Here is a 25,925-nt window from a genome sequence, read left to right on the forward strand (position 1 = left end):
CGTGGGATATTGATGGGCTTCTCTTGGGATGTCATTCCTGCTGCTGGTCCTTCTAGCTCTGGGAAGCCTCGTGGCTGCTGCAACAGTTTCTGTCCCTGCTATTAACCAGCCTTTGGCCCAACTGGGAGTGCATTCAGTTTTGGTGTATCCCAGCAAATGAAAGCTGAGGACTTCTGGGCTACAAGATCCCTGCTGTGCTTTGCCACCCCCTTCCCGTTACCTGCTTGAGGATTTCTGCGGCCGTTTCGTGGGAGCAGTCAAATATCACATAGAATTCCTTGCCCTTCTTCATCTCCTTGAGCAGAGGCCTGGCATCCTTGTTCCCAGAGGGCAGCTGGCGGATTTTGATTTTGATGTTGTACCTGGAAGGGGCTTTGATGAGCTCCTGCAGGCGAATTAGACCTGGAAAATCACACAGGCAGTTATGCGACTCACCCTCCTGTGCCACGAGGATCACTTGCCACTGAAACAGGGTCTCTTACCAGTCCCCAACATATTTCACATTCCCTAAGGATAATTGTCAGCTCCCTATTTGCCAGCCTCCTACTAGCATTATTAAAGCTTTTTATTTTCATGTTTGTACTTGGCTTCAACGTGTGAATATTTTGAAAGGTATTTCTAACTGCTTGGCTGCAGGGTGTGTTTGCATTGATATAATACCATAAAAACATACTGTACTATGTTTAAATTGATATAGTTCACTGCAAAAAGCACATAAGGCCTCTTCCTCAGCAGCCAATTATTATTCCAATATCAACCAAGAGGAACACAGAGGTGAAGAAACCTCCTCCCAGCTCTCCTGCCTAATGTAAGGTCACTCAGCAAGTGTGACACCTGATAAAGGACCAAAACACTTCGAGATCCAGCTCCACACCTGTAAACACATCTGTAAAGAACAGGATTTCTTGGATTCTCTCTTCAGCTGGCACAGGTTTACGTGCCTTATTTGAAGTCAGCGGAGCTCAACCAGCTGAGGGCTTGTCCAAGTGTTTAAACACAGTGCAATTCCACCAGCTAATTCGGCACTCCCACACAATTTGTACTGCCTCCAAAACCTAAGAAAGATAGCTAAGAGCTCTTTGAGGTGTGTGATTACAGTCTCTTTCTCATTATCCATGAACGCAATTTACCCACAAAAAAGATTCGTGATCTCCCGCCGAGCGAAAGCAAAAGGCTGCCTTAAAAACATGCCTGGAGAGAGAGAGGGAGAGGGGGAATACAGGCAAGAAGCACTTCTTGAACAAAAATCAAGCACATTATTGAAATGAAATAACTCTTGGTTGTCCTGCTGGGAGCTGGGTATATTTGTCCTGGGTGGAGTGGTCCAGTGGTGCGCCCAAGGTGAGACAAAACATCCCCATTTCTTCTGGGGTTACTGAGGGTTTGCTGCCTTGAGGACTGTTGGCTTTCACTCAAGTACCTCCAGAGTGCTTCGAAAAAAACTAATCCCTCCCTCTGCCTGCGAGGTTGGGCCTGCTCTTTGCAGGTTTTCAAGTATCAACAATCGATATATAATATTAAGCATTGTGAGCATTCAAATGTAAATTGCTGGCCAGGGGGCGGGGGGGGGGGGGATTGGAGCCTGGCCGGGAGCCAGCCCGGGGAATACGGAACATTTTGAGCTCGTTATTAGGAGAAAGAACGGGGCACATGCTTCCAACACTGACTAACAAGGAGGGGAGTTTGTGAAATCTGGCTGTAAAGCTGCAGCTCCGTTGTACCAAGGGTTCAGCTGCAGTGTCTTGGCCACTGTAATCAGTGGCAGCTCCAAGAGGGAAAGCTGAGATTTGAGAAATCTCAGAAACTTGCCTCTTATCCACAGCCTCAGACTGAGCACTGTTGTTTCTCTTTCCAGCAGCTAAAAGTGCTTATTTGCCAACCCACCTTCACCTTCTTTTAGGGGAAAGAAGTTACTGTGTGCCTTAAAATATCTACCTTGGTCACATCAGACTTGGACCTTGCCCTTCCCAACCCTTCCCACTGCCACATGAAGATGAAGCCCAGGAAGGGTGCACTGAAGAATTCAAAGCAGCAGTGAAGAGAAGTGCAGGTATTTTTCTGGAGGATGAGGCAAAATCCTGGATTAGCTGACTGCCAGATAATTAACAGCACAACAAATCCAAACGCTTGGATATGATACCACCAAGCCTTGATTTGGGACAGATTTTAAAACTGAAGTGCTCAAGATGACTGCAAGTGGGAGTGGGGGGGGTCTGGGCAAGTGCAGTGCTTTGGGACACTCACCACTGAGAGGAAAGGTTCAATTTAGGGCTTTGAGACAAAATCAGCAAGGATGGAAACCTTCATTCATTTTCTTGCCCTACTGTAGTCTCTAAGATTAAAAAATAGGCTAATATGTTTTTCCTTCCTGTAGTGTAACAATGAGAGATGAGAAATAAAAAGAGCTTAAGTGGCACCACTCTTACCCAAAATCCAAAGGCTATTTATATTGATCAAAGCTGACCTGTTTACTTTCCTGACTCCGAGTTAATAAGATGATTGATGATTAATTTACTTTGTAAACACCTCTGCAAATGAAGTCTCTTTAATATCAGTCGCTTTTGTAACTGAACACGTTCACAGCACTTGGTGTTTTGGAATGCTAATTTGATAATGGGGTGGGCTGAAAAAGGCCTGGCCTTGTTCCTATTTTGTCTGGGATATTTATCCAGGAGCTACTGGACAACATCCAGCAGAGGCCACGAAGATGATGAGGTGTCTGGAGCACCTCATTTATGAGGAGAGACTCCAGAAGCTGGGCCTGGTTAGTCTGGAGAAGAGAAGGCTGAGAGGGGATCTCATCAATCCACACAAATATCTCCAGGGGCTGCCAGAGGAAGGTGCCAGACCCTGTTCAGTGGTGCCAGTGACAGGACGAGGAGCAGTGGCCATAAACTGAAACACAAGTTCCACCTCAATCTGAGGAAGAACTTTTTTCCATGGAGGGTGGCAGAGCACAGGAACAGCTGCCCAGGGAAGGGTGTGGCGTCTCCCTGTCTGGAGACATTCCAAACCCACCTGGATGTGTCCCTGTGTGACCTGTTCCAGGTGACCCTGCCTTGGCAGGGGGGTTGGACTGGGTGATCTCCAGAGGTCCCTTCCAACCCTGCTTATTCTGGGATTCTGGAAGCTGTTTATCAGTTCCACAAACAGGAATTCAATCAATGGGATTGAATATTCACAATCCAGGGGCTGCCTCCTGCTGAACTCCTTAAGTTCTGATGGAGTGAGCAGCTTTCCAAAATCCTCAGGGGCAGCAGGACAGCTGCACCTCACAGGAGGTTTTTCTTCTGTGTTCTGGGCAAACTGCTGCAACTACAACAAACTGAACCATCGCAGGCACTCTCTCTCCCACAGAATTCCGCGTGTGTGCATAAATAGAAGCCCACGCCCCGCCGTGCACCGACCTGTGCTGTCTTCGTACACCACCGTCACTATCTTCCAGTTGTAGTAGAGCACGAGGTCCAACACCGCCCTGCTGATGGCCGCGTAGTCCGGGTAGAGGTTGATGTAGAAGGCGTCCTTGTTGTCCACCGTGGGGTGCTTCCAGCGGGTCTGGATGTGCGGGACCTCCAGGGCGTTGCAGATGGACTGCACGGCGCTGACCGAGGAGCTGTGGGAGGGCCCGAACAGGGCGGCGACACCCAGAGCCAGCTGGTCACAGGCTGAGGGGGGAGAAGGGGGGCACAGAAGGGCTTGGTTGGCAAAACTGGCAGAAAACAAGGAGCTCGTGTTGTGTGATGCTTGCTGAGGTTCTTTTATCCCCCACCCATCCCCATCCTTGAGCAGTGAGAGCACCTCCCAGACCCGCTGAGAATGGTTCCTAAAGCATTTAGAGGTGGTTTAGAGGGTGAGGTTATTTAAAGGAGCGGCTGAGGGAGCTGAGGGGGCTCAGCCTGGAGAAAAGGAGGCTCAGGGGGGACCTTCTGGCTCTGCAGCTCCCTGACAGGAGGGGGGAGTCTGGGGGAAATCTCCGGCTCTGCTCCCAGGGAACAGGGACAGGAGGAGAAGGATCAGCCTCACGCTGCACCAGAGGAGGTTCAGTTGGACATGAGGAGGAATTCCTTCATGGGAAGGGCTGTTAAACATTGGTAGGGGTTGTTCAGGGAGGTGGTGGAGTCCTCACCCCTGGAGGTGTCCAAGGAAGGACTGGAGGTGGCACTCAGTGCTCTGGGCTGGGTGACAAGGTGGGCATCGGGCACAGGGGGGACTCGATAGGCTCAGAGGGCTTGTCCAACCTGAATGATTCTGTGGTTCTGAAAACAGCTTTACTGATGATTATTATTATTATTATTATTATTATTATTATTATTATTATTATTATTATTATTATTATTATTATATCCTAAAAAACCTGCTCGCTACGAATCAAAACCCAACCCACTTCTCTGCTTAACTACCTTCAGGTCTCATTTTCATTTCTGAATTTCTAATTTGGATTTACAAACTGCCTTTTTCTCAGAATGGCTTTATCCTGGAGAAACCAGGAGCTTCCAGGCTCTGGGCTTGCCAAAGGAACATCACATGAATTAAGTTTCGTGGCAGCGTGTCAGGAAATATGTTCAGGGAGCCACAACAGACACTCTGTGGATTCCCTCCCCGACTGGCAGGTTTCTACCTCTGTGTGTTGCTTTAATTTCAGGCTACTGAAGGAACATAAACAGTAAAGGGCACCATGATTCACTGAGCTCCATAATCTGTGTGTACAAAACAGGCAGTAAAGCCTAAAGCCCTCAGTAACAGCACGGGAAATAAAGAACCGACACACACTGACATTTTTATACCCCTCCAAATCAGTCAAACACCGACACCAGCAAAGGTTTTTCTCCTTGTGCCCATGTCTCAACCCAAAGAACCCCTGCTGGAGGTAATTTTCCTTTCTCTCCTATGTTTTTTTTTCAAGTTTTCAGACAGAAGATGAAACAATATTAGTTATTTTTGCCCATTAGTAGCATTTACTGCATATGTTTTTAATTGGGACAAAGCCCTGCACTGAGTAGCAATGTTGTCCTTTTGTGAGGGTGCTGTCAGTGGGAAATTTAGAAATTACTGTGGTTGAGTGAAATATTAAGTACACAAACATCCACAGTGAGCTGAGATTTTTTAAATTCGTATTTAGCTCTCTGATTTTAATAGAATATGACAGAAAATCAATTATTTTCTGTTTTCAGTCTACAAACAAGTGTTTTACAGGCAGCATAAAATGCCCAGGCTTTCCAGGTCTCATTCAGAAGCCTTTCTAAAGGATCATAGGTTTTAATGTGCAAATTGCATAAATGCTATCAATAATTCATGATGAGAAGGAAGCACTAATGTCTGCACGAGTTTCTTGCATGTAGATTGACAAAATATTTCTAATGAACTCCTTACTCCACTTTAAATGGAGAAGGTGCTTTGAGAACAGTCACAAGAGAAGCGATTCTCACTCTGTAGGGAATCTAAAATCCTGTCTCAGTCTGGATTACATGGATTAAAAAACCCAGCATACGTGAGTTTTGATAGGATATAGTTCCAGCATATGCTGGATAATTGAAAAAGAATGTTGTTTTCAACAGAGAAACTCCTGTCTCTAAGCCACTGAGTGTTATTATTTCAGGACAGGGAGACTACTGGCCTCTGGTCTTTGGAGCTGAATAGAAATAATTTGTTAGGAATGATGGGTATCTGTGCTAATTATGGGTTGTGACATCCCACTGTGCTTCCTGTGAGTCCACGATCATTTTTCTGCAGAATTCCAGGTGGCAAATCTATGTTTTGGAAAGAAAAATGGGTTGGACTTGCCACCTTCCATCTGGGGCTCTTAGCATGCAGACAGGATGGAGGAGTTTATTCAGAAACTAGTGTCAAGTCCAAGCCCAGCTTGATTCTGAGTTCACATACCTTTGAAACAGATTAATTTTATGTTGCTGTTCATATACATGATACAATCAGAGCAGGAAAGGAGATCAGGCTGGAAAGGTGTGCACTACACAACATGTATGCTACTGACACAGTAATTGAGATAATTACCTCTTCTTGAGGCTTCAAAACTATCAAAAAGGTTAATTCTCTGGATGTCATAGGTTAATGTGGTATTAGGCATCAGTGTTCTGTTTCTATTAATGTTGCTGACAGCAAACTTGAAAGCCAATTCTTCAATATTAACAGGTTCATTTTCCACAGTTTCGAATATCCCTCCTGTTGAAACAGAGATAAATGAGAAGGATTATTCACCTCTCCATCGCTGCGCATGAAAAGAGAGAAATAAATGATGAGCAATAATTTCTGAGTGTTTATAAAGGAAAACCAAATCACTGCTCAAAGCACTATAGCAAAAGCACATTGGATTATTAGTTTTCATCTCCAGTGGCACTGCAAGTTAACCCAATATTATGAATGTTGCTCAGACAAACACCTGGGAAAGACGAGGAGTGTTTGTTTTTCTGGCTTCTCACAGGAAAACTTTTAAACGCTTGTGAAAGCTTCCATCTAATGAAAGCACTGACTTTCACAGGGCCTGTCCCCCCTGCTCCAACCTACTCCATATCTGGAGATGAAGCTTGGAGATGTTTTCTGAAGGGTTGCAAATCCTGGCAGTGCAAGATCTGCACACGGAAGTGATTGAGGAGCTTGGGAGGAAGCAGACTGAAAGTTTCCCCTCGAAGTCTGTGTTGTGGCAGGGCTCTGGGGTTTTTATAAACCTTAGGCAGTGTCACTGGTAGTTTTCCAGCCTGCTCAGGGGCGGGTGAATATTTTTTGCTTTTTCCAAAATGAACTGAAGTTGGTGATCCAGAACTGCTCCCCCAGAGGATTCACCTCCGTGCCAAGGTGGTGAGTCACATCTCCAGTGGTGAGGTGTCTACCAGAGCCTTCTGCTTCAGGAGTGTCCTTGCAAGGACAGTGCTGGGCCCAGCACAATCGCTCCCAGCTTCCCATCCTTCCTCTGGAATCTTCTTCTACCATCTGTTTTGAACCAAGAGGTGCAATTCCAGCTGGGCAGCTGCTCTTCGAGTGCTGTTCAGTCGGTCAGAACTTTTTTTTTTTCCTACCATTCAAACTGAAATTTTGTCCACTTCTGTCTCCTTTTTTTTTATTAAAAATGAGGTGAGTCAGAGTTGTTTTTTAACCTGGAAGCAAGCTTTGATAAAAGAGGGCTGTAAATAACCAACCTGAATTTCAGAATGAACTTCTCTGTCTCAAATTCCGAGACGGGGGGGAAGGTGGCTGTGTTTCAAGTCAACAGGTTGTCCCACTTAGACTGGGGTGACTAAGACCCTCCAGAGGCTTTATTATGCCAACAACATATCCTGACTGTCCAGGGGCACTGGGATTTCATGAATGCATAACAAACAGAGCTAATTTTTAAAAAAAAAAAAATGCTCCTCTAAACAGCAATCTCCAGCTTCACTGCTTGATTTTGCAAGTATAATTTACTCATTTAGTGCCAGTCACCAGAGGATACTTCGGATTTCTCACTTACATATTTCCACATTTCCCCACGTGAAATTTGAGGCCCAGATATCTTTATATTTTCTGAGCATCTGAATGCATTCAGCCTGCGAGCTGCAATCCCTTGCAGTTCTGATGTCACTGATACAGGAATAGGGCAGCCATTAGCTGACAAGCAGAAACAGTGGAATTAAAGCCTGTTTGGAATGTTAACCCAGCAATGAAGGCACTGGAGGCTATCAGACCCAAGCTGGCAAGGCAATCTCCAGCTACTCTTGAATACAGAGCGTTGTATTATCCCTTGAATCCACATGTAGCAATGCCTTAATGTGACTTCAGCAATTTGCCAACTTAAGCAATTTTCTTGCTCTTCACTACATGGATTTCTCATTTGCTATATGGGTGTATTAAAACCTGAAAGATTTTCTGTTTTTTTTTTTTTTTTTTTCCCCCTTTCCCCCATAAAACATACAAGTGGTTACAAGAGACTGGGACACGAGGAAAGAGCTGGGAAAAGTTTAAGGGCAGATTTTGGAACTGAACGTAAAACATCTTGTAGAACGCTGAAATTCAGCAGGATTTTACAGAGCTTCAAACTCCAGAAGGGAAAAAAATCTAAAGCCTGTGGTGATACCAGTGACGATACCAACAAGTTTATGGGTTAAAAACAGGGTTTCCCCCCCCCCCCCTCATTTCACCTGAAGAAGACAATTATTTTCAGTCAGCTATACTGCCAGCTTGGTCCTGGGCCAGAAAGGTCCAGGTGCTGGGTTTTCCTTGAACCCCTACTGGAATGAGCAGAGCGCTGCTCCATAAGGCAAGGTGGATGCCACTGGAAAAAAAGAACAGCCTGAGATAACTATGAAATAAGGCAGAGGGGCCACAATCTCCTCTCACTTCCAGCAGGATGAGGTTTTTGCCGTTTGATCTTGGCAAAAAATGTCCTCCATCCTGGAAATTATTACTGTGTATTGTATCACCTTCTACTTAAAAAAAAAAAAAAAAATTTATTAAAACTACTTCATCCAACCACCCTTGAGGCAACCTTCATAGCTATATGTACACAAGCACTTTCTCATTCTGGGGCCAGATCTATTTCCAGTCCTCTAATCAATCGCCTATTAAATGAAGATTAATTTTAATTGGTGTATAACCATGAACTATTTATACCCCATTAGCAGGATTTCACAGAATTTTTGCTTGGTCCCCTTTGAAAAAGAGTAAAAGCTCCCTGGGCAGAGGGAAGGAGGGGAGGGAAAGGAGGAATGATGAAAAGAGGGAAAGTTCTGCGTGGATGTGTTTTCTAAGTAAACTAATCCAAATTCTGCATTATACACACTTCAAATGTATTCCAGTCGTTTTCTCTGGAAGTCAGCTGTGCAGTCATGGAATTGGGACCCCAGGTTCCTTTTGTACACATTAATGCAGCAGGAAAGCACTTACAGAGAACTCTGATTACAGGCTTTGAGATACTCTGGGTAGAACATGGAAAGCCAGAATGGTTTGGGTCCAGGAGAGAGTTCATGGAGTAAATAATTTTGTGGTTACTGTGAGTGAAGTTTGGGATAGTTACATTAGAAAAGCTTGGGCTGTACCTACTTGAGCTCGATTCTTCTGTGTGTAAAAAAGGAGTTGAATTAGTCTATGAATTTGCATCACAAACAAGCCAGCAGAAAAAAATCAGTCTGTTCCATGCTGCAGTATTTTCACCCATATATCCTCAATCAAATCTAGCAATTCAGCAAGGAGCTTCTGTTCTCCTTGTTCTGCTGATGACTGACAGCCAGGCTCAGAATTTATTGTAAGGTCCAGGTTAAAAGAAAAACCGCAGAGTAAGTGACAAGTTTGATGAACAACCCATTTGTCAGATGATTCATTTAAATAAAGTAATTACTGTGCAACATTTTAAAAACAAATTAACCACGGCATTCTGCAAGGGAAGGGGGAAAAAAAAAATCGATGTTAACTCAAGATATAAATGATGTTCCAGGAATGAAGCTGATATTGCTAAGCACAAAAACAAGCCCTGGCTTTCAAGGTAGCACATGCATAGGAAAAGTGGAATTTTTTTGAGCAATGCCAGAGGTGGATTCCCTGATCCTGTTGCACTCCCTGCCAGCCACATGTGAGCACATCACTAGGAGAACCCAGCAATCCTGTGCACTTAACTGATAATCCTATTCCAGTGTGAGAGGAAACCTTTCACTTTCAGCACTTACTTTGTCAAGTGATGTCTGTGAGGATGAAGGAATTAAAAAAAGCTCTATCTGCCCCTACCTGGGATTTGGCTGTGGAAAGTAAGAGGAAAGGACTGCTTGGCTAAAGCTGCTCTGCCAAACAGGGACTGCTGACTGACAAATTATGACAGGGCAGCAGCTCCATTCGTCCTCTGAAGACAAAAAAAAAATTTCCTACAGCAAGTAAAATGTCAAAAATATCAAAGCACACCTCGGTAGCACATCCCCTGAAAAAGCTTCTCCAGTCCTTTTGAGCCTGCAAATGTTTCCATTTAAAGGGGTCAACCAGGCCTGAGAGAGCTTTAGAAAAGGTCGTGGCTGAACAATTTCCACACCTTCCCTTGGGTCTCGGCGTTCCACCTCAAGACGAGGCACGGAACAAAAGCTCGTTCCTGGGAAAATTCTCTCTCCCTGTTTTAAAACCAGTCATAAACAGCAGCAGTTAAAAACTGTTGACTTTTCTGATGGCAGTTGTGGACCTCAGGCACCTCAGGCTCCTTTGGGCAGGTTCCCTCCACGCAAAGCATCTCACTAAGGTTTTTCAGTGGGAATACAGCAGATGTAAAGTACTATTTTTTTTTAACAGCATATACATAGAGCAGCCTTGAGGGAATTTCTGTGATTCCAGTCACTGCTATCACTTTCAAAAGTGAAATGTTAACTTTTCAAAATGCTTTTAAAAACTACATCATGCCTTTAGAGAGATTTTCCTTACCTACTCCACAGCAAACATTAGACCGGTGTCTGACAGCACTGGGGTGTTTTTTTGGTGTTGCTGTCTATGGCAACACTACAGAAAGGCAGATGAAATGGAGGCAGGTTTATAGGGGAAGACAGGACTGACAGCCTGCAAAACAGAGGTGGGGAAAAACCATGTTTTTCCAGCTCTGTATTTCCTTCTAAGGAGACTGAGAAAGCAGAAACCTGTCCTGCTCTTAAACCAGCCTGAGGCTCAGTGGCCTCAGGAAACAACTGTTGTCTTTTCAGATGTAGATCTTGCTCTGGGACATTTTTTTGTTTGTTGTTTTGGTGGATAAATATCATATTTCCCAAATAAATTTGTTGAAAGCCTCTCCAGCTCTCTGGTAGCTGCGTGAGGCAGCTCCACGGCAGATCCATGTCAGTGCTCACCCTCTGGAACAGCAGCCAACCTTCCTCTCCTGCCATGATTCCCCCGTGTAGCAGCTGCTGAACTGTCCTCCAGACATGTTTTAATACTATTTCTTCATTGCTAACACAATTCTCTCTACTTTTTGGCAGTGGGAAATGCTGGTGGTGCAGGGAAGTCATTTGCTTGTACTGTTAAACCAGAGAAAAGCGTTGTTGCATATGAGAGACACAGTATTCCAGGACCCTAAGTTAAGCCACAATGAGATTTAAAAGATATATCGGTGGGATTTTTATTTGCTGCCAGAATTCTCATCTCCCAGCACACCAGTTCTTTCCTGCAGCCAAGAATACCAGCAATTTGAAGACAACAGATCAGCTATTCATATATGCATATGGCTCCAGGAGTAGCCATAGTACTACTAACACCATGCATTTTGATATTCTGACAGAAATTCCAGTGAGAACCAGGAGGTGTTAAATAACCTGAGAGCTGCTCATGTTCTTATTCAGGTTCTACACTTCAAAAAAAAAAAAAAAAAAAAAGCTCTTTGAAAGCAAGCATGCCGTGAGAAACACTTGAAATATTAAAACACCCCTGCCAAGAGGGATGGCAGAGGAAAAATATAGTTAACCACTAAGATATTCCTCATGAAGACACGGGTGGTTTTCCCTTTAACGGAGAAAAAGGGGGATTTCACGGCTTATGATAAAATCCTGTTTCTACGAGGTTGATGTCCAGGTTTCCTCTCCTTGCTCCAAGGATACCCCGTTTCGTAGCCTGGGTGTGAGCTGTGCCCCTGAGGAGGTGCTGGTGGCACAGGCTGACACGTGGGATAAGTGATGTGGAAGCACAGAGCCTGCTGGATCCCGATCCATCCCCGCAGCCTTGAGCCTCCCGTGGCTTCCGAAGGCAACGCAGTGCCACGACACACCTATTTCCTGGAGGGGTTTGTGCTCTGAGAAGCTTCCCCTCCTTTCCACGGCACCATCTGAACCCCAGGAGGTCCCTGAGAGCTCATTCAAGCCCCCCCTCCCTCCATCAGTCACTGCAGAGAAAGGAGAGGTAAAACCCCAGCGACTGAGAGGTTCTGTGTCATTGGCTTCCCGAAAGAGGAGCTGCTGCTGGTGCCAAGTTAATGTAGGAGATTTGTAAAGCCACATTAACACAGTCTGCCCTTGCTCTCTCTGATATGATATGGATTCCCACTGCTGCACTGCCAAGGGAAGTTGGAACTCCCATATGCTTTTGAAGCTTTGGGAGGGAGGTGCAGGCTCAAAAAGGAGCAAGGCAGAGCAGAAGGGGAAGACCTTTTCTCCAGATAATGCCCACTTACAGAGTTCCACTTGGAATGAAAGCACTTGCTATTGGAAACCCGCTCCAAGTGTGTTTTTCCATCCTGATCTCTTGCCAAAGGACACACTCTCCCATGCCAGGAGGTGCCCAGCTGAGAGCCAGTGCATGTGCCCTCGCTGCAGAGCTAAGCCTGGGCATTCATCTCACCAGAAAAGAACAATCAAAGGAGTTATCACTTGCAGCTGAGCAGTATCTGCCTTTTAAAAGTTAGCCCTGACTGTGTAAGATTAGTCCAGAAACTGGTTGTTACCTCTGGTTTATACACGACCTGTAAACTACGCCGTTATGTGAGACGTGTATTAGAAGTTTCTCGGGAAGAACCATAACAATCCCAACCCTATAACAAACAGTAATTGCAATTTGCATTTTCCAAATGCAGGCTGAAGTGGGTTTGCTCCCCTAGGTTTCTGTGGAATTAGAGGCACGGGGGTTGCTTTTGGCTCTCAGAGCACAAACTGCACACATTACCATTCTGTGCACGGCTGAGTTTAGCCCTGCTCCAGGGACCTCTGAGTTAGGCAGCTATTATCACCCTCATTTTACAGACAGTGGAGCTGAGAGCGACTTCCCCACCATCATTCCCTCTTCAATCTGTTCAAAAGCTGATTTGGAAGCTTTCCATACATTGTGCTCTGTTCCAGTCTATTCCCACCCTTTCCAAGCCCCTGTCCTTACCTTGGCATCCATCATCTTTGCATTCACCCGGTCTGGTTCCTGTCCAGGGTGCCTTGGATTTTATTCCTCAGTGCTATAACCTGCCAAATGTCACTGCCATTCCACTGCCTCTGCCAGATCCTGGATCATTTTCCCTCTGTAACTCATTTTCCCTTTGTAACTCATTGTCCATCTGTGGGCTCCTCCTTTCAGGATGCACTTCAAACAAAACTCAAAGCCCCACTCCTTGTCCTTTGCACTCTCATTGTTCAGCCATCTAAATTTAAAAGAAAAGACAGTGGGCACAGAAAGGCAAATATCCCTTTCTGGTGCTCACCTGGATTTCCTGCCTCCCTTATCCCCAGCCCTGCACTTAAAATGCTCTTTGTCTCTGGAGATTACAAGCTTCTCAAGACTATAAGAAATTTGCTGCCAAGCAGGATAATTTTATGAATTTACTAAATACAGGGCTGGCATTGGGCTTTGTGGTGATGGACACATTTTCCTTTCCATGACTGTGGGGTGGGACTTGGAGGCTGAAACCTGGGACAGGCTCAGGACCTGAAACCTGAGCAAGGAAGGAGGTGAAACCCAAGTGCCAAACTCAGCAAATGGGGCCTTTTAAGAAGACTAAGTTTGTTTATGGAAAGGTCACTGCCTATTTGGCAAATTGAGCATCTTCTTGGTTCCAATCTGCCCGTCTGAAATCCAGCTCTGGGCATGTGTTTAGGACGTGCTTGTGTTCCGGTGGCTTTTGTGAAGATTTTGCTCTGAGCTGTAACAACACTGCATAAAATTTACTTGATTTTTTGCTGAACTCTCAGAGGGACTCAGCCTTTTCTGCTGTTTTCATGTAACATGGTTTATAGTGCTTAATTACACTGTGATGAAACAGGTGGAAATCACATTTTGTGAGTCCTGTGACTGCCAAAGAGCTGCAACCCCTTACGATGGGTCTGAACAAACAAGAGCTGGGTAAAGATTGGGATGGAGAGCACAAAGGATGGGAAAAAGTCTTAAATGAAAATGTTAAGGCATTTGTCTTTCCCAAACATTTTTCTGCTTGAGCCAGGGCCAGGTTTTTATGATTATCTCCACCCCAGAAAGGTGCATTCAGTGATGTTTTCAGCCTTTGGAAAGCAGAGGGATGAAAATACACGTGTGTTATGTACATATACAAAAAGATGATCTTATTAAGATACAAAGATCTGCTTTTTTTTTCCAGTGGGATTTATTTCAGTTCAGCCTGAAGTCCAGAGAGATTTCCCAAAGGCACAATTGGCATGATTCATGTCATAGAATTTCTAAGTAATGAACTTTTTCCTTTTTTAACAAGGGAAAAAAAAAAATTGGTTGACCTGATTTAGGTATCCCTTGTAATACTAGTCAAAAACTAAAGTATCATTTTAGAGGTGCAAACTCTCTTTTTGATGGGAAGTTCTAAACCTATTGCCTTCCTGCCTCTATTTTATTGCTTTCTCTTGATGTTAATCAGGAAAATGCAGGAAAATATATAAGATATTTATATGGTTACCCGTTCTTCCCCCCACATAACCATACCCACTTGGGCAAAACACCTCTCCAGGCACTGCAGCAATAATTTCCAACAAGACAAAACCAGGAGAGGGAGAAAATTGGTTCTAATTACCCAGTTACACACGCAACATTGGGTCCCATCAGGTGCTATTTCTGGCCAGGCAGGAAGGAAGAGGGAATTAGAATAATTTCCCTTTTATTTCTCGGAGCTAGAAGCGGGTAGATGAGCCTTGCAGAGACCAGGGTTAGATTTTGGGCGGCACATGTGTCTGAAATGGGTGATGTGACGTGGCTTGTAGGCTGTTCTGAATGTTTTTCCTAATTTTAGTAGGTTTTGATCAAATTCTCTCATGGCTCAGCAGTTCTCCCTCCGTGTTGTAACGACTTAAACAGTCCCACTGGATAAGAAACTTACTTTCCCGTGTCCTTTTTAATCTTTCAAAGCCCTGCTTCACAGATATGCTTTTCCCACGTATCTGAGTCAGAGGATTTCCCTCTGAGACACCCAGACTTCTTGACATATTAATTGCTGAGCATGTGAGGGACTATGAGGTGCTTCTGAGAAAGGAAACATGAAACAGAGAGGAGGGAACAATCACAGGGAAAAAAAAAATCAATGTTTGTAATGAGGAGCAAAGGAAGGGGAAAAGAATTTAACAGAAATAAAAAGCAGATGAGGAGAGTGGAGAGTGGTTGAATAAAGGCTAAAAGACTTTGCTGGAATTTTTGCTTACTGCTTTTATCTGATTATTTATTAGTATTAGATTGCTTTAAACTATAGGAAGATTTTTTTTTGCAGATGCAAAGTAACTGTACCTTACATTTGAGGAAACCTTGAACCGAACTAAGCAACAGAGACCCTGCCTGGAAGAGCAGCAAGGAAAACTGGATTCAGAGGGGTTTTGCCACCTGCTTTAACAGAGGTACCTGGTTAAACCAGAAGGTGTAACTGTGCAAAAAGTGCTTTACCACAGTCCCCTGCAGTGGTGGCAGGACATTACCCTTCCCAGAATGTGCAGCTGGGGGTTTTTCTGCACTATGACAGCAGATGACCCATCAAAATATGTCAAGATTCACTCGACTGAGGCCCTAAAAAGTTTACTCCGGAGAGGAATCCCGAGGTGAGGGAATAAAATCCCACTACAAAGCAGTTGTGAGTTTGCACAGGCAGTGGAACTACTTCAGGATTAGCCATTTTCCTCCAGCTGTCAGACAGGAACAGAAAGACATTTCAAAATCCAAGACAATACTTTGAAAGTAAAAGTGCATGCTTTGTGCATAAATGTCAGGGTTATAGCTTTCAAAATTACACAGCCTTTCTTTTCGTGAGTGCCCATTAAGCACTATTATCTGTAAGATGCTTAGGAACATAAGGTCTTTATTAAAGCTGAAGAAATCTGAGCTTATCCCCCAAAAGCAGGGATAAAATCAGATCACGGCCCATGCAAAAGTACATCCTTTCCAGAAAGGGGGCGGTGGTGGTGGAGGGAGGTTAAAAGTGGCTTCAGTCAGTCACTGCTTCCTTTCTGAAATCCAGCTTTTGCAACTCCCCTAAAAGTCAGTGCTGCCTGTGATCCACGAATGATTGACGTGGGGGATGCCAAGGAGCCCTCAGAGCTCAGATATCTTCATTTATAAGTCACTATTGCACTTTGAAGCGTGCCAAAAACCAGTATCCTAATCAAGAGTTCAAACACCGAGGGCTCAAAGATTCCATCAGCTCTTGCTGTCGCACTCTCTGCATGAAGCCACAGGGAATCAGAACCTGGCTTTATTTCTCATGTGCAAGAGCTGCTGGTGGCAGATTTCTCTGGAGTCTGGAGCTGGTCCTCCCGCCCTGGAGGGAAGGTTTAAAATCGCTGATCTGCAGGAGAGGACCAGCAGCACACAAAGCTGACAGGTCTGAGAGCCACCAGCTGCTCAGGCCGTGTCAGGGTGGGGCGTTCAGGAGGGCTAAACCCCGAAGTTTAAAAATAAAAACTCAGGAGAGGCGTAAGTGATTTCATTGATTTTCGTTGTAAGTAATGCATTTAGCTTTTCTTGGGATAGAGGAAGGGTTAACCCCAGGTTTGCCACTGGATAAATTTGTGTGGTTCTCCCAAAATCCCAAACACACACGTTTGGGATGGGGAATCTTCACTCCCTCACAATTTGGGAGATATGAGGAAATTTGCAGGTTTTGATCAGGATCTGCCTACTGTTCTTTAAACTTCACAGAAATGTGGGGTTTTTTCCATCCTGTTGGATTGTCCTGCCCCTCTTTTTCACCAGCATTGATGTAGTTTCATCCTCAAATCCTCGAGTGCCGAAAAGGAGCATGCAGAAAACGATCTGACATTTTGCTAACCAGGGGATTATTTTTATTGCAGCCTCAGCATTGCAGGTGCTTTAAGGGAAAATACCAGGATACATTTTCAGTCCTGGAAAGTCTAATGTCTAAGCAGGTTCACCTGAAATGATGCTTTTAAGGGTGGGGGAGTTGTAGATTTTGTAACTGATCCACTCTTACAAGTAATGTTTAATCAGCACCTGTGCTTTGAGTTGCCATATTTCTTTATAATAATGATGGTTGGCTCTTGAAAAGACACTTACTTGAGGTGCCTGCAATTTAAAGCTTTCTTGGTAATTATCAACCTGGAACATTTCTGCTCCTCAATCTACTGAGGGCCATTTGTGTCTGAAAAATGTCTTATTCAACTGCTACATTTGCAAATATTGAAGTACCAAGTGTAAACAAAATGCTCCTGCTCCTAATCACAACTTTACATGAAGTGCTGAATTCTACAGCTTCAGCTTCAAGAGAAATCTGGAATAGGAGTACAAACAATTCCAGGAACTTTTTTTCTTTTTGTAAAACTTCTTATTCCTCCCTTCCTCCCCACCTCCGCCCTCCCCCCCAAAAAAAAAAAAAAGTAAATTCTTTAAAAATCCCAATTTTCTAGGAAGATTGATATGAAAATACTTGGAGTTCACAGAGGAAACCAAGAATTCCCAGCAGTGTTAAACCACCTGATGGAGACACATATGGTGCTGAAATTCCTGTGCATAATAGAGTCTGAATTAACTTCAGAAATTCTTGCTTTGGGGGAATTTTCCAGGTTGCATCATCACTTTTCTTAACGTTGAGTATCCCCAGAGGTTCTTTGGAACCCAACTCTTCGTCAAGGATTATTAATATTGGTTAGAGATGTTATTATAGATTTTACACTAATTTATTATATTAAAACTATAGTTGTAGTTATAATACTTATTGATAGGAAAGTTTAGATACGTACTTTGAAAAAAAAAAAGCAGGAAAATTTGGTTCTGGGTAATTACACAAATGTGTCAAAACTGTTTGTAAAAAATAATAAAAATAATTAAAGAAAAAAAAAGTTGTCTAAAACACTGGATGCAACATCCAGCTCTGGGAGGTGAATGCCTGAGTTACTAAATCATTGCTCATACTTTTAAAATATGAAAGCTGATGCTATGCTGGTTATAGATGCTATGGGAGTTTTTCAGCCTCATAACTTCATTGCAAGAAATTCCAATCAAAAGCCCATAAAATAACCTTGCCATGAAGAGGAAACTGTAATTACTTACAATTAGTACAGTGTGTAAAGGATGGCTTCAATTCAATTAAACAATTCCATAATTTATGGAACAAATTACGGCCGTAATGGCCATAATTTCAGTGGGTTGCCATCAGTCAGGAGAGAGCAACGTAAACTTCAAAATAAAACTAAAAACTCAGCTTAAGGAGACACCAGGTACTTTGTCTTTGCTCAGTGACTCAGTGTTCCCCTGTGTGTGTGCCAAATATCCTGTACGTTGTATGACTTCGAATTCTCTTTTTCTCCATTTATAAAAGGTCTTCTGAGGCACGGGGTGGGATTGTTGGGGTTACTTAAAAAGGCTTTCTGAGGGAAATGTGGCAGAGCTCAGGGATAAAAAAAAGAATGAGGGACTAAAAGGCCTCCTAAAAGGCACCCTATTCTTGCAGGTTATCCTGTAAACCCTTTAGATTCAGGCAGGTCCTTGCAGGAAGATACAGGCAATTTCTCTTTGTTTACATGTGAATGCAGCATTTCTTTATTCAGCAAAATTAGGATTTAACCCCATATGCACATTCTTTAGTGTTATCACATTGGTTCCAGTCAGTCAAGAAATAAGATGTTCAAAGGAAGTGCAGCAAGAACAGAGTTCTTATTTTCCCTAACACACAAACAAGTGTTTGTGGTTTTTTTGTTTGTTTGGGTTTGGTTTTGTTTTGTTTTGTTTTGTTTTGTTTTGTTTTGTTTTGTTTTGTTTTGTTTTGTTTTGTTTTAAAACAGGTAATGTTTCAAAGCCCATAAGCCCAAAATGCTACTCCCTGACAGGCTGCCATTGATTCAAACCAAACCTGAAGAGATGAGCCACAGTCACACAGAAGTCACCGGGTCTCACTTTTGAGGCAAGGGGAGGAAATTCAGCTGCCTGTTAATGAAAGAGGATAATTGTAGATCCCCTAACGGTCCTGCCTGGCCCAAAACTTTATGAAACTCTAGAGGCAGTACTAAATCATAGCAGGGATCTCAAACTGGAAGGGTGGGTGCTCCTGTGTGGCAGGAAACCTTTCCTTCACAGCCACATGTCACAACAGACTGGGGGAACAGAATGATGTGCACGTGTGGGTCTCACTCAGTGACAAAGCAAACGCTGCCTCCAACTATGTGTGTTTTCTGGGAGGCACAGAACACTGAAAAATGGCCAAATTAACAACTGCAATCCATTCTCCATGTAAATTAAATGCTGTGTGGGCGACACTCGCAGTGATTATAGCTCGCTACGTGACATATGTTTAATGATTCAGATTGGCTGCTGTTGGGAGGGATTTCATTTTAAGGCACTTGTGGCATTGGGCTCAAATCATTTGCAAGAGTTGATGTGTTACCCTGCAGCTTTTGTTCAGCTCAGGATCATCCTCTGTGGACATTTCCTCTATGTCCTGCAGGATCTAAACTCTGGACTCCTCTGACACTCTCACCTCTCCACACATCTTGTTTAACCAGTTTCCAGAACAATCAGATGAGAGAACAAAATTGTTGTGTCCTTGTATTTGATTTTTTTATTTATTCAGTTGCTAGGTCTGCAATTTTTTTTAAACTATTTCCCTTGGGAACAGGCTTTGGACACCTAGTTCCCATGAAAATTAGCAAGAACTGGTCATCCAACCCCATAAGAAGCATTTCAACTCTCCATTTTTCTGTCTGTCTGTACCAACACTCATCAGTGAGCTGCTGACTGCAGGAACCTGTGGATTCAGAAGTGTCACCAGAAAATTTGGTAGCAGCTTAAACTTAATCTGAGCTCCCAGAGACCTTCCCTGGGGTGTTATCTCCCCACGCTGATAAAATCCACTCCACAGTGTTTAGCAGCCACGTGTTCCCCGCAGAACATCTGCAGTGCACATCTCCTGCTGGAATGACAACAGGAGGTGAGGGCATGGCTTTTGAGAGGGAAAATGAGATTTGGATCCAGTATGTAAAGGTATTCCATTAAATTCTTTGGCCTTTGGACTGGCCCCTGAGCGTTCACTGCTCTGGCCCTCATTAACAGTAATCTGTAAATCCAGTGGGAGGGTGGGGAACACAGAGGGCAGATGAGAGTAAATAATCAAAGTGAGTGTGTAATTTCCCTGTAGCACAAGGCCAGCTGGCTGAGGACATCTGAAGCAGTGGTTAATTCATTATTATAGGAACAAAGCATCACTGAGGTTGGAAAATGCCTCTGAGATTACAGAGATCAAGCTGTGCCCAGCCTTGTCACCCAGTGCCATATCCAGTCCTTCCTTGGACACCTCCAGGGATGGGGACTCCATCACCTCCCTGGGCAGCCCCTTCCAATGTTTAACAACCCTTTCCATGAAGAAATTCCTCCTGATGTCCAACCTGAACCCCCCCCCGGTGCAGTCCTCTCCTCCTGTTCAGATACTGGATGGTTGGTGGTGCCCTTCAGATTTGCCAGCTAGTTGGCTACTCTGTTCCAGCCTCTAGGAGCTCTGGGAAGGAATGGGTTACGTCTTCCAGGTCTCCTGGGTGTGTTAATTCGTTCCTTAATGCACCGTGGGGAAAAATACCCAGCTGCTGACTGCTTGAAGGCAAAAAGAACCTACCAGGGGGTGTGGTTGGGTGGGAGCACAAGACACCAACTCAAACTGCTGCACTGCTCAGTCAGAAGCAAATAACGACCAGGAAGCTTGGAGAATTCTGTATCAGGTTGCCAAAACCCCTTTTTCCTACAAGAAACAGCCCTTACAGGGGAGGATTGCACTCCTTACTAGCCTAGAAACACTCTGGAAACACTCTTTTTCCTCGGGGGGAAGAGAGCCAGCTTAAGCTCCGTGCATCGTCAGAACCCACGGCAGGGAGCTGCAATTCCCATCCCTAGAGCCATCCCTGCAATCCGTGGACCAATAAATGCTCTGGCTCAGAAGTAGGATGTCCCCTCTGCTGATTTCGAGCTATTTATACGTGTCTTCTGTGCCTATTCCACCCACCTCTCATGGGCAGTGCAGGTATTGCCCAGCCAAAGCAGGTGTGAAATATAGGTTGAATGCCCACTGAAAGCCTTAGAGGAAGCCAGGGATTTAAAGGAATATTAAACAGAAATCAGCTAAATGAGGTTGAGAGGAGAGCAAACACTAAGCACTTTAAAAAAAAAAAAAAAAAAAAGAGTTAAAGTAGTTTGCACAAACTGCCTGTAAAATTCCCCACTTTTCAGTGTGTGGATAACTTCATTTGGATTCTTCTTTGCCCCCCTAAGGATTACTCCATTTTAAAATAAGGAGCACTTTCTGAGACAAACCTTTGCCTTTGTATTCACTGTAGCAAATACAATCTTTGAAATATTAAATGATTTCAGACTGTTAAATTGCAGACAAGGGGATCAAGGGCATGCACCAGGTTGGGTGGGAGTGCTGATCTGCTGAAGGGTGGGAAGAGTCTACAGAGGGATTAGGTTGGATATCTGGGAAAATTCTTCATGGAAAGGGTTGTCCAGCCCTGGATCAGGTTGGAGTCCCCATCCCTGAGGGATTTGAGAGCTGTGTGGATGTGGCACTTGGGGACATGGGGTACTGGTGGCCCTGGCAGTGCTGGGGGATTGGTTGGATCTTAGAGGGCTTTTCCAACCTTAATGATTCTGTCAAATTTGCCTTTTGTGAACTCTGATTTTTGTCCTATCCATTACTGTGTGAGCAGAGGTAAAACTGAAGGTTTGAATTCTAGAAAAAGGCAGTAAAAATACATTACCAGGCATTTAGAATTCCTTTCTATTCAATAAACTTTCAGCAGTGAGCTGAATTAGCTTATTAATATAAGAAATTGCTGTTGGTCCTTAATACATTTCAATCAACGTATAAGAATTGGCAAAAAAAAAAATGAAGAGCAGGAGAAGACTGAAAAAAAAATTAAAAAGAAAAAGATCATAAAAATGTTCTGACTGACGAATCCCTGTTTTCTCAATCGTTGCTTTTTTGCGTTTTTTTTTTTTTTCTGTTTAGCTTCTGGAGTAAAATTTGGATCATTTCAAAGGAGGTGTATAACTTTAAAACCTTTTTATGTGGCAACCAGACACCTTTTAAATAGCAAATGAGTCCAGATGGTAAGTGTTCAATGAGTCTGGGGGGAAAAAACAGCAGAAAAGCAAAGTAGCTACTAACAAAATATGCAGCTTCTCATTAATGTAGGAATCATGGCCACAAGACTCAGAGGCAGCAAATACTGTACCAGTTTCTAGGAAAAGGTGAATGCTGGGAACGATGCTGAGAATTCTAATTGAAAGGATAAATAATAGGATGGAATTTGTAAAATGGCTGAGGGAAATGACCTGAGTTATAAATATATTCAATGGTTAATTTAAAATTGGAACTAATCACTTTAGATCTTGCTCTTCACAAAGGACAGCTCAGAGCTCCTCTGAATCTTTGTCTTTCCCATTTTTGGGTGTAAATGGATCACACTTGTGCTGCCTAAGAGTCCTTTTTATTGCTCTTGTGAGCAGAGTGTGGAGTCCACACATGTCCCTCTCAGCAGGGTGTGAGAAAAGCTATTTCTCCTTTCCTAATGTGGCAAATGCTTTATTTGAGCAGTGAACTCCTTCAGCTGTTCCCTGGGCACCCTGTGAATGAACAGCTTCCTTGTTTAAGGTATTTTTTTGGAAATTAAAATGAATAAATAAATAAATAAAACAAATGAATTCATCTCTTTCTCTGAAACCCCCATGTAATGTCTGTAAATACTTCAGTGCAGAGATTGTGCCTTTTGAGCAAAACCCTGTAAAACTCAATTTTGTGACGTTTTTGTCCCACAGAAAGCCAAATGATTTAGGAAATGGTGACGTGAAGTTTACTTAAACTGCTTTATGCTATTCATCAAATTCCAAATTAAAAATCAGGGGGGTTGTGCAAAAGCAATGCAATCACAAGTTAATTCATTTTGCCTCTCTGCTTTTTTTTTTTTTTTTTCCACTGAAAATGGAGAGATCTAAAAACCCTCTGGAAAAGGGTGGAACACTCTTTCCATGTTTTCAGATTTAATTAAGCCAAGATAGACAACATATTAATGAATTACTGGCAGAAAAAGTCCACATCACACTTCACACAGAAAATCAGGATTTCAGAAGTTGAGCCTGGGGTGAAGGGAGGGTTGGCAGGAAGGTGTTTTAAGATTTGGGTTTACATCTCATTTTTCTGCTCTGATTTGATGGATAATGAACTAAACTTATTTCTCTGAGTCAAGTCTATTTTTCCCATGGCCTGAGTGCCCTTATCCCAACCCAGGAACCTTTTGGGATATTTCCTCTGCCCTGTCCAGCTGAGGAGGGCAGTGATGGGGCAGCAGATAGGTCTGGATTAACTCCATGTCATGGAGGCAGGAGACCAAGAAGAATTTTCCACTGGTTTTCCTAATAACTCTTTGACATCAGTGTTTTAATAAAATTATCTCACGTTCTGAAACATTTGGATAATGAATTGAGTGATAGAGCTGTCAGCTCCCTGCTGCTCAGCTGACCAGCTGGCACACCAAGGACTTTTTTTGCCATTGGTGGGTGTTGGTTTTGATGTTTAATTCCCTTATTTCATCAAAAGACTTTATTTAAAAAGACTATTTAAATCATGCATGTGCTGAAGTTGTTTCTTATATCTAAATTATCTGCTGGCAGAAATGGGGTTTTCTTGATTAAAGATTTAAAAAAAAAAAAAAGAGATAAAGTTTTTTCTTCATGTGGGGACTTTTGTTATGAAAGTCATTCTGCATTATTCAGACTCGGTGGCGATGAATTACAAATTTCCTCATCCAGCAAAGTGCAGCTTCTGCAAAATTTCCCTCATCCTGAAGTGGCTTAGAAGCACAACACAGCACGTGCCCCTTCACAAAGTTTGATACTTCTGTTTTCTTTTTATTTTTGAAATATTGAAAGTCCCTGTCGAACCCCAGAAAGTACAAAGGCATTTGGAAGGAAAAGCTCTGGGAAAGTGGGAAAGTGTTCACAGCAGCCCAGCGGAACAGTTCCATGAAAACAGAACCATTGCCATGAAAACCTGATTCCAAGGATCATATTCAAGCCAAACCTGCTGCAAAATGACATTCTGGAATTATCCAAAGCTCCTGAGGTCCCTTCCAGACTGAATTATCCCTTTGTCCTGCAAACAGCTGGACACGTTTACTGGACAGGGGCCAGGCAGCAGTTTGGGAAAAGTGGTCTTTAGGTGAAATAATGCAGATGATCACAGAATCACAGAATGGTTTAGGGTGAGAGGGACCTTAAATTCATCCAGTCCCACCCCTGCCATGGGCAGGGACATCTTCCACTATCCCAGGTTGCTCCAAACCTCATCCAACCTGGCCTTGGACACTTCCAGGGATCCAGGGGCAGCCACAGCTCCTCTGGGCAACCTGTGCCAGGGCCTCCCCACCCTCACAGCCAAAAGTTTCTCCCTAATATCCAACCTGAATCAGTCAGTTTGAATTCACTCCCCTTGTCCTGTCAGTCCAGGCCCTCACAAATATTCTCTCTCCATCTTTCCTGTGAGTTCAGGTCCTGGAACGCCTCGATTAGGTCACCCCAGAGCCTTCTCTGTTCCCTTCCAGTGCATCACACGGGCTCTTCTCCCATTTTTTTGCCTGCACACACATCCTCCTGCGCTGCTTTGGTGGCTCACAGCAAATAAAGTGCTGGTTTGATTGATCCCTTAAAATGAGAACATTTACACCCAACTCTGCCTGGCCTGTGCGTTTTGTTCCCTGCAGATTCCAGCACCTCCTCCCTGGGACTGGTAGCAAGGAGTAAACAGAGAGAGCAGAATTTCTGCAGATTAGTTCCTTGCAAATGTATTCTCTGAGGATCCGTCTCAGTGCACGGTTCGGAGCTGAAAAGGGAATATGGATTTTACATATTTCATATATCCCCTCTTTTCCTTTTGGGCTGTGGCCAGCTTTTGCTTTTCACTAAGGCTGGTGTTCCTGTTGATAATATCAGGCACTGCCATTTCTAATGTCAGGTGTTCCCATTTACAAAGCCTGGAGGGGTGTAGAAAGTGAGCAGAACCACAGGTGTCTCATTTCCACAGACAGATTCAAATATTGACCTCCCCCTTTGTCTGTCCCAGGCATTTCCATTGCATTTTTGGGGAAAGGCCGTGAGCTTTGCATCTAAGTGGATGTTGCCACCACCACGGCATAAGGAATTAAAAATCTTTGCATTTTTTCTGCCCCTGCCTATGAGAGGGAACTGCAGAGGGCAGAAGCCCCTGGGCAGGTAATTCGGTTTAATTCCTGGAAGAGAAGTTGATATTTGCCTCCAGCCCATTTCCTTCTCTCAGGAGAACCTTTTCTGTGACACAGACACAGAGGTTACAAAAAAATTGTGTCAAATAGCATAACATACACGACTTAACAGTTGCTTCAGGGCTGCTGACAACAAAAATACAGCAAACCAAGATGGGCAGTGCTGCCAGGCCCTTTAAACACTACTGGGGAGCACTTCCCAGCCAGCAATTCACGTTCCAGCTGCGGATGCTCCCACTTTTTGACCCAATGGTTCTTTTTGCCTTGTGGCAGGAGCTGGGTGAGCCCTGACCTGAAGGGATTTGTGTGCTTTGAGGTTGTGGTCCAAGCTGGGAGGGAATTCTCTCTGTTCTGAATAAGCCCCTTGCATCTTCAATCCCACAAGAGTGGTGGTGAAACTGCGGCTGCACGTGCTCTCCAGGGAATTTTTAGGAAGAAGCTAACTTCTATCATGTTTATGCATGTTAGTCATCATTACAATATTTAAATCCTCTGGATATCCAGAACCAGAAAAAAAATCAGGCTTAGGGGGACTTTGATACAAGCAGGGAAAAGCCCTTTTGCCTCTTCAGCCTTGGAATTGCTTTGACACCCTAAGTTGGCCCGTGTTGATCAATATGCCAGATGGATATAGGAAATACCCCGGATTTTATGATGCTTTACAACTTACAAATCACCCAAACCCATTTCCTAGAAATTATTTAAAATATTAAGGCCCCAGTTTTCAGAATGAGCCTCCAGTTCTTTGCCTGCAAATAATCGCAGGTACAATTTAGAGCAAATGGGTGCAAGGGC

At 43.7% G+C, this 25,925-nt stretch overlaps 1 protein-coding gene across 3 annotated transcripts in view; it reads right to left on the reverse strand.

The window, feature by feature from the left end:
- GRIK1 (glutamate ionotropic receptor kainate type subunit 1) overlaps nt 1-25,925 on the reverse strand; it is a 132,294-nt gene that overhangs the window by 56,061 nt on the left and 50,308 nt on the right. For all 3 annotated transcript variants that reach the window (XM_027906156.1, XM_027906158.1, XM_027906159.1), the window contains exons 2-4: nt 6,010-6,177; nt 3,408-3,665; nt 221-402 (exon numbers count right to left, since the gene is read on the reverse strand). In XM_027906156.1, coding sequence (XP_027761957.1) covers nt 221-402; nt 3,408-3,665; nt 6,010-6,177 — 608 coding nt within the window. The remainder of the gene's footprint in view (nt 1-220; nt 403-3,407; nt 3,666-6,009; nt 6,178-25,925) is intronic.

Source organism: Empidonax traillii, unplaced genomic scaffold (genome assembly GCF_003031625.1).
Source record: "Empidonax traillii isolate 1590-97213 ecotype Southwest subspecies unplaced genomic scaffold, ASM303162v1 scaffold1253:size457737, whole genome shotgun sequence".
In the NCBI taxonomy this organism is placed as follows: domain Eukaryota; kingdom Metazoa; phylum Chordata; class Aves; order Passeriformes; family Tyrannidae; genus Empidonax; species Empidonax traillii.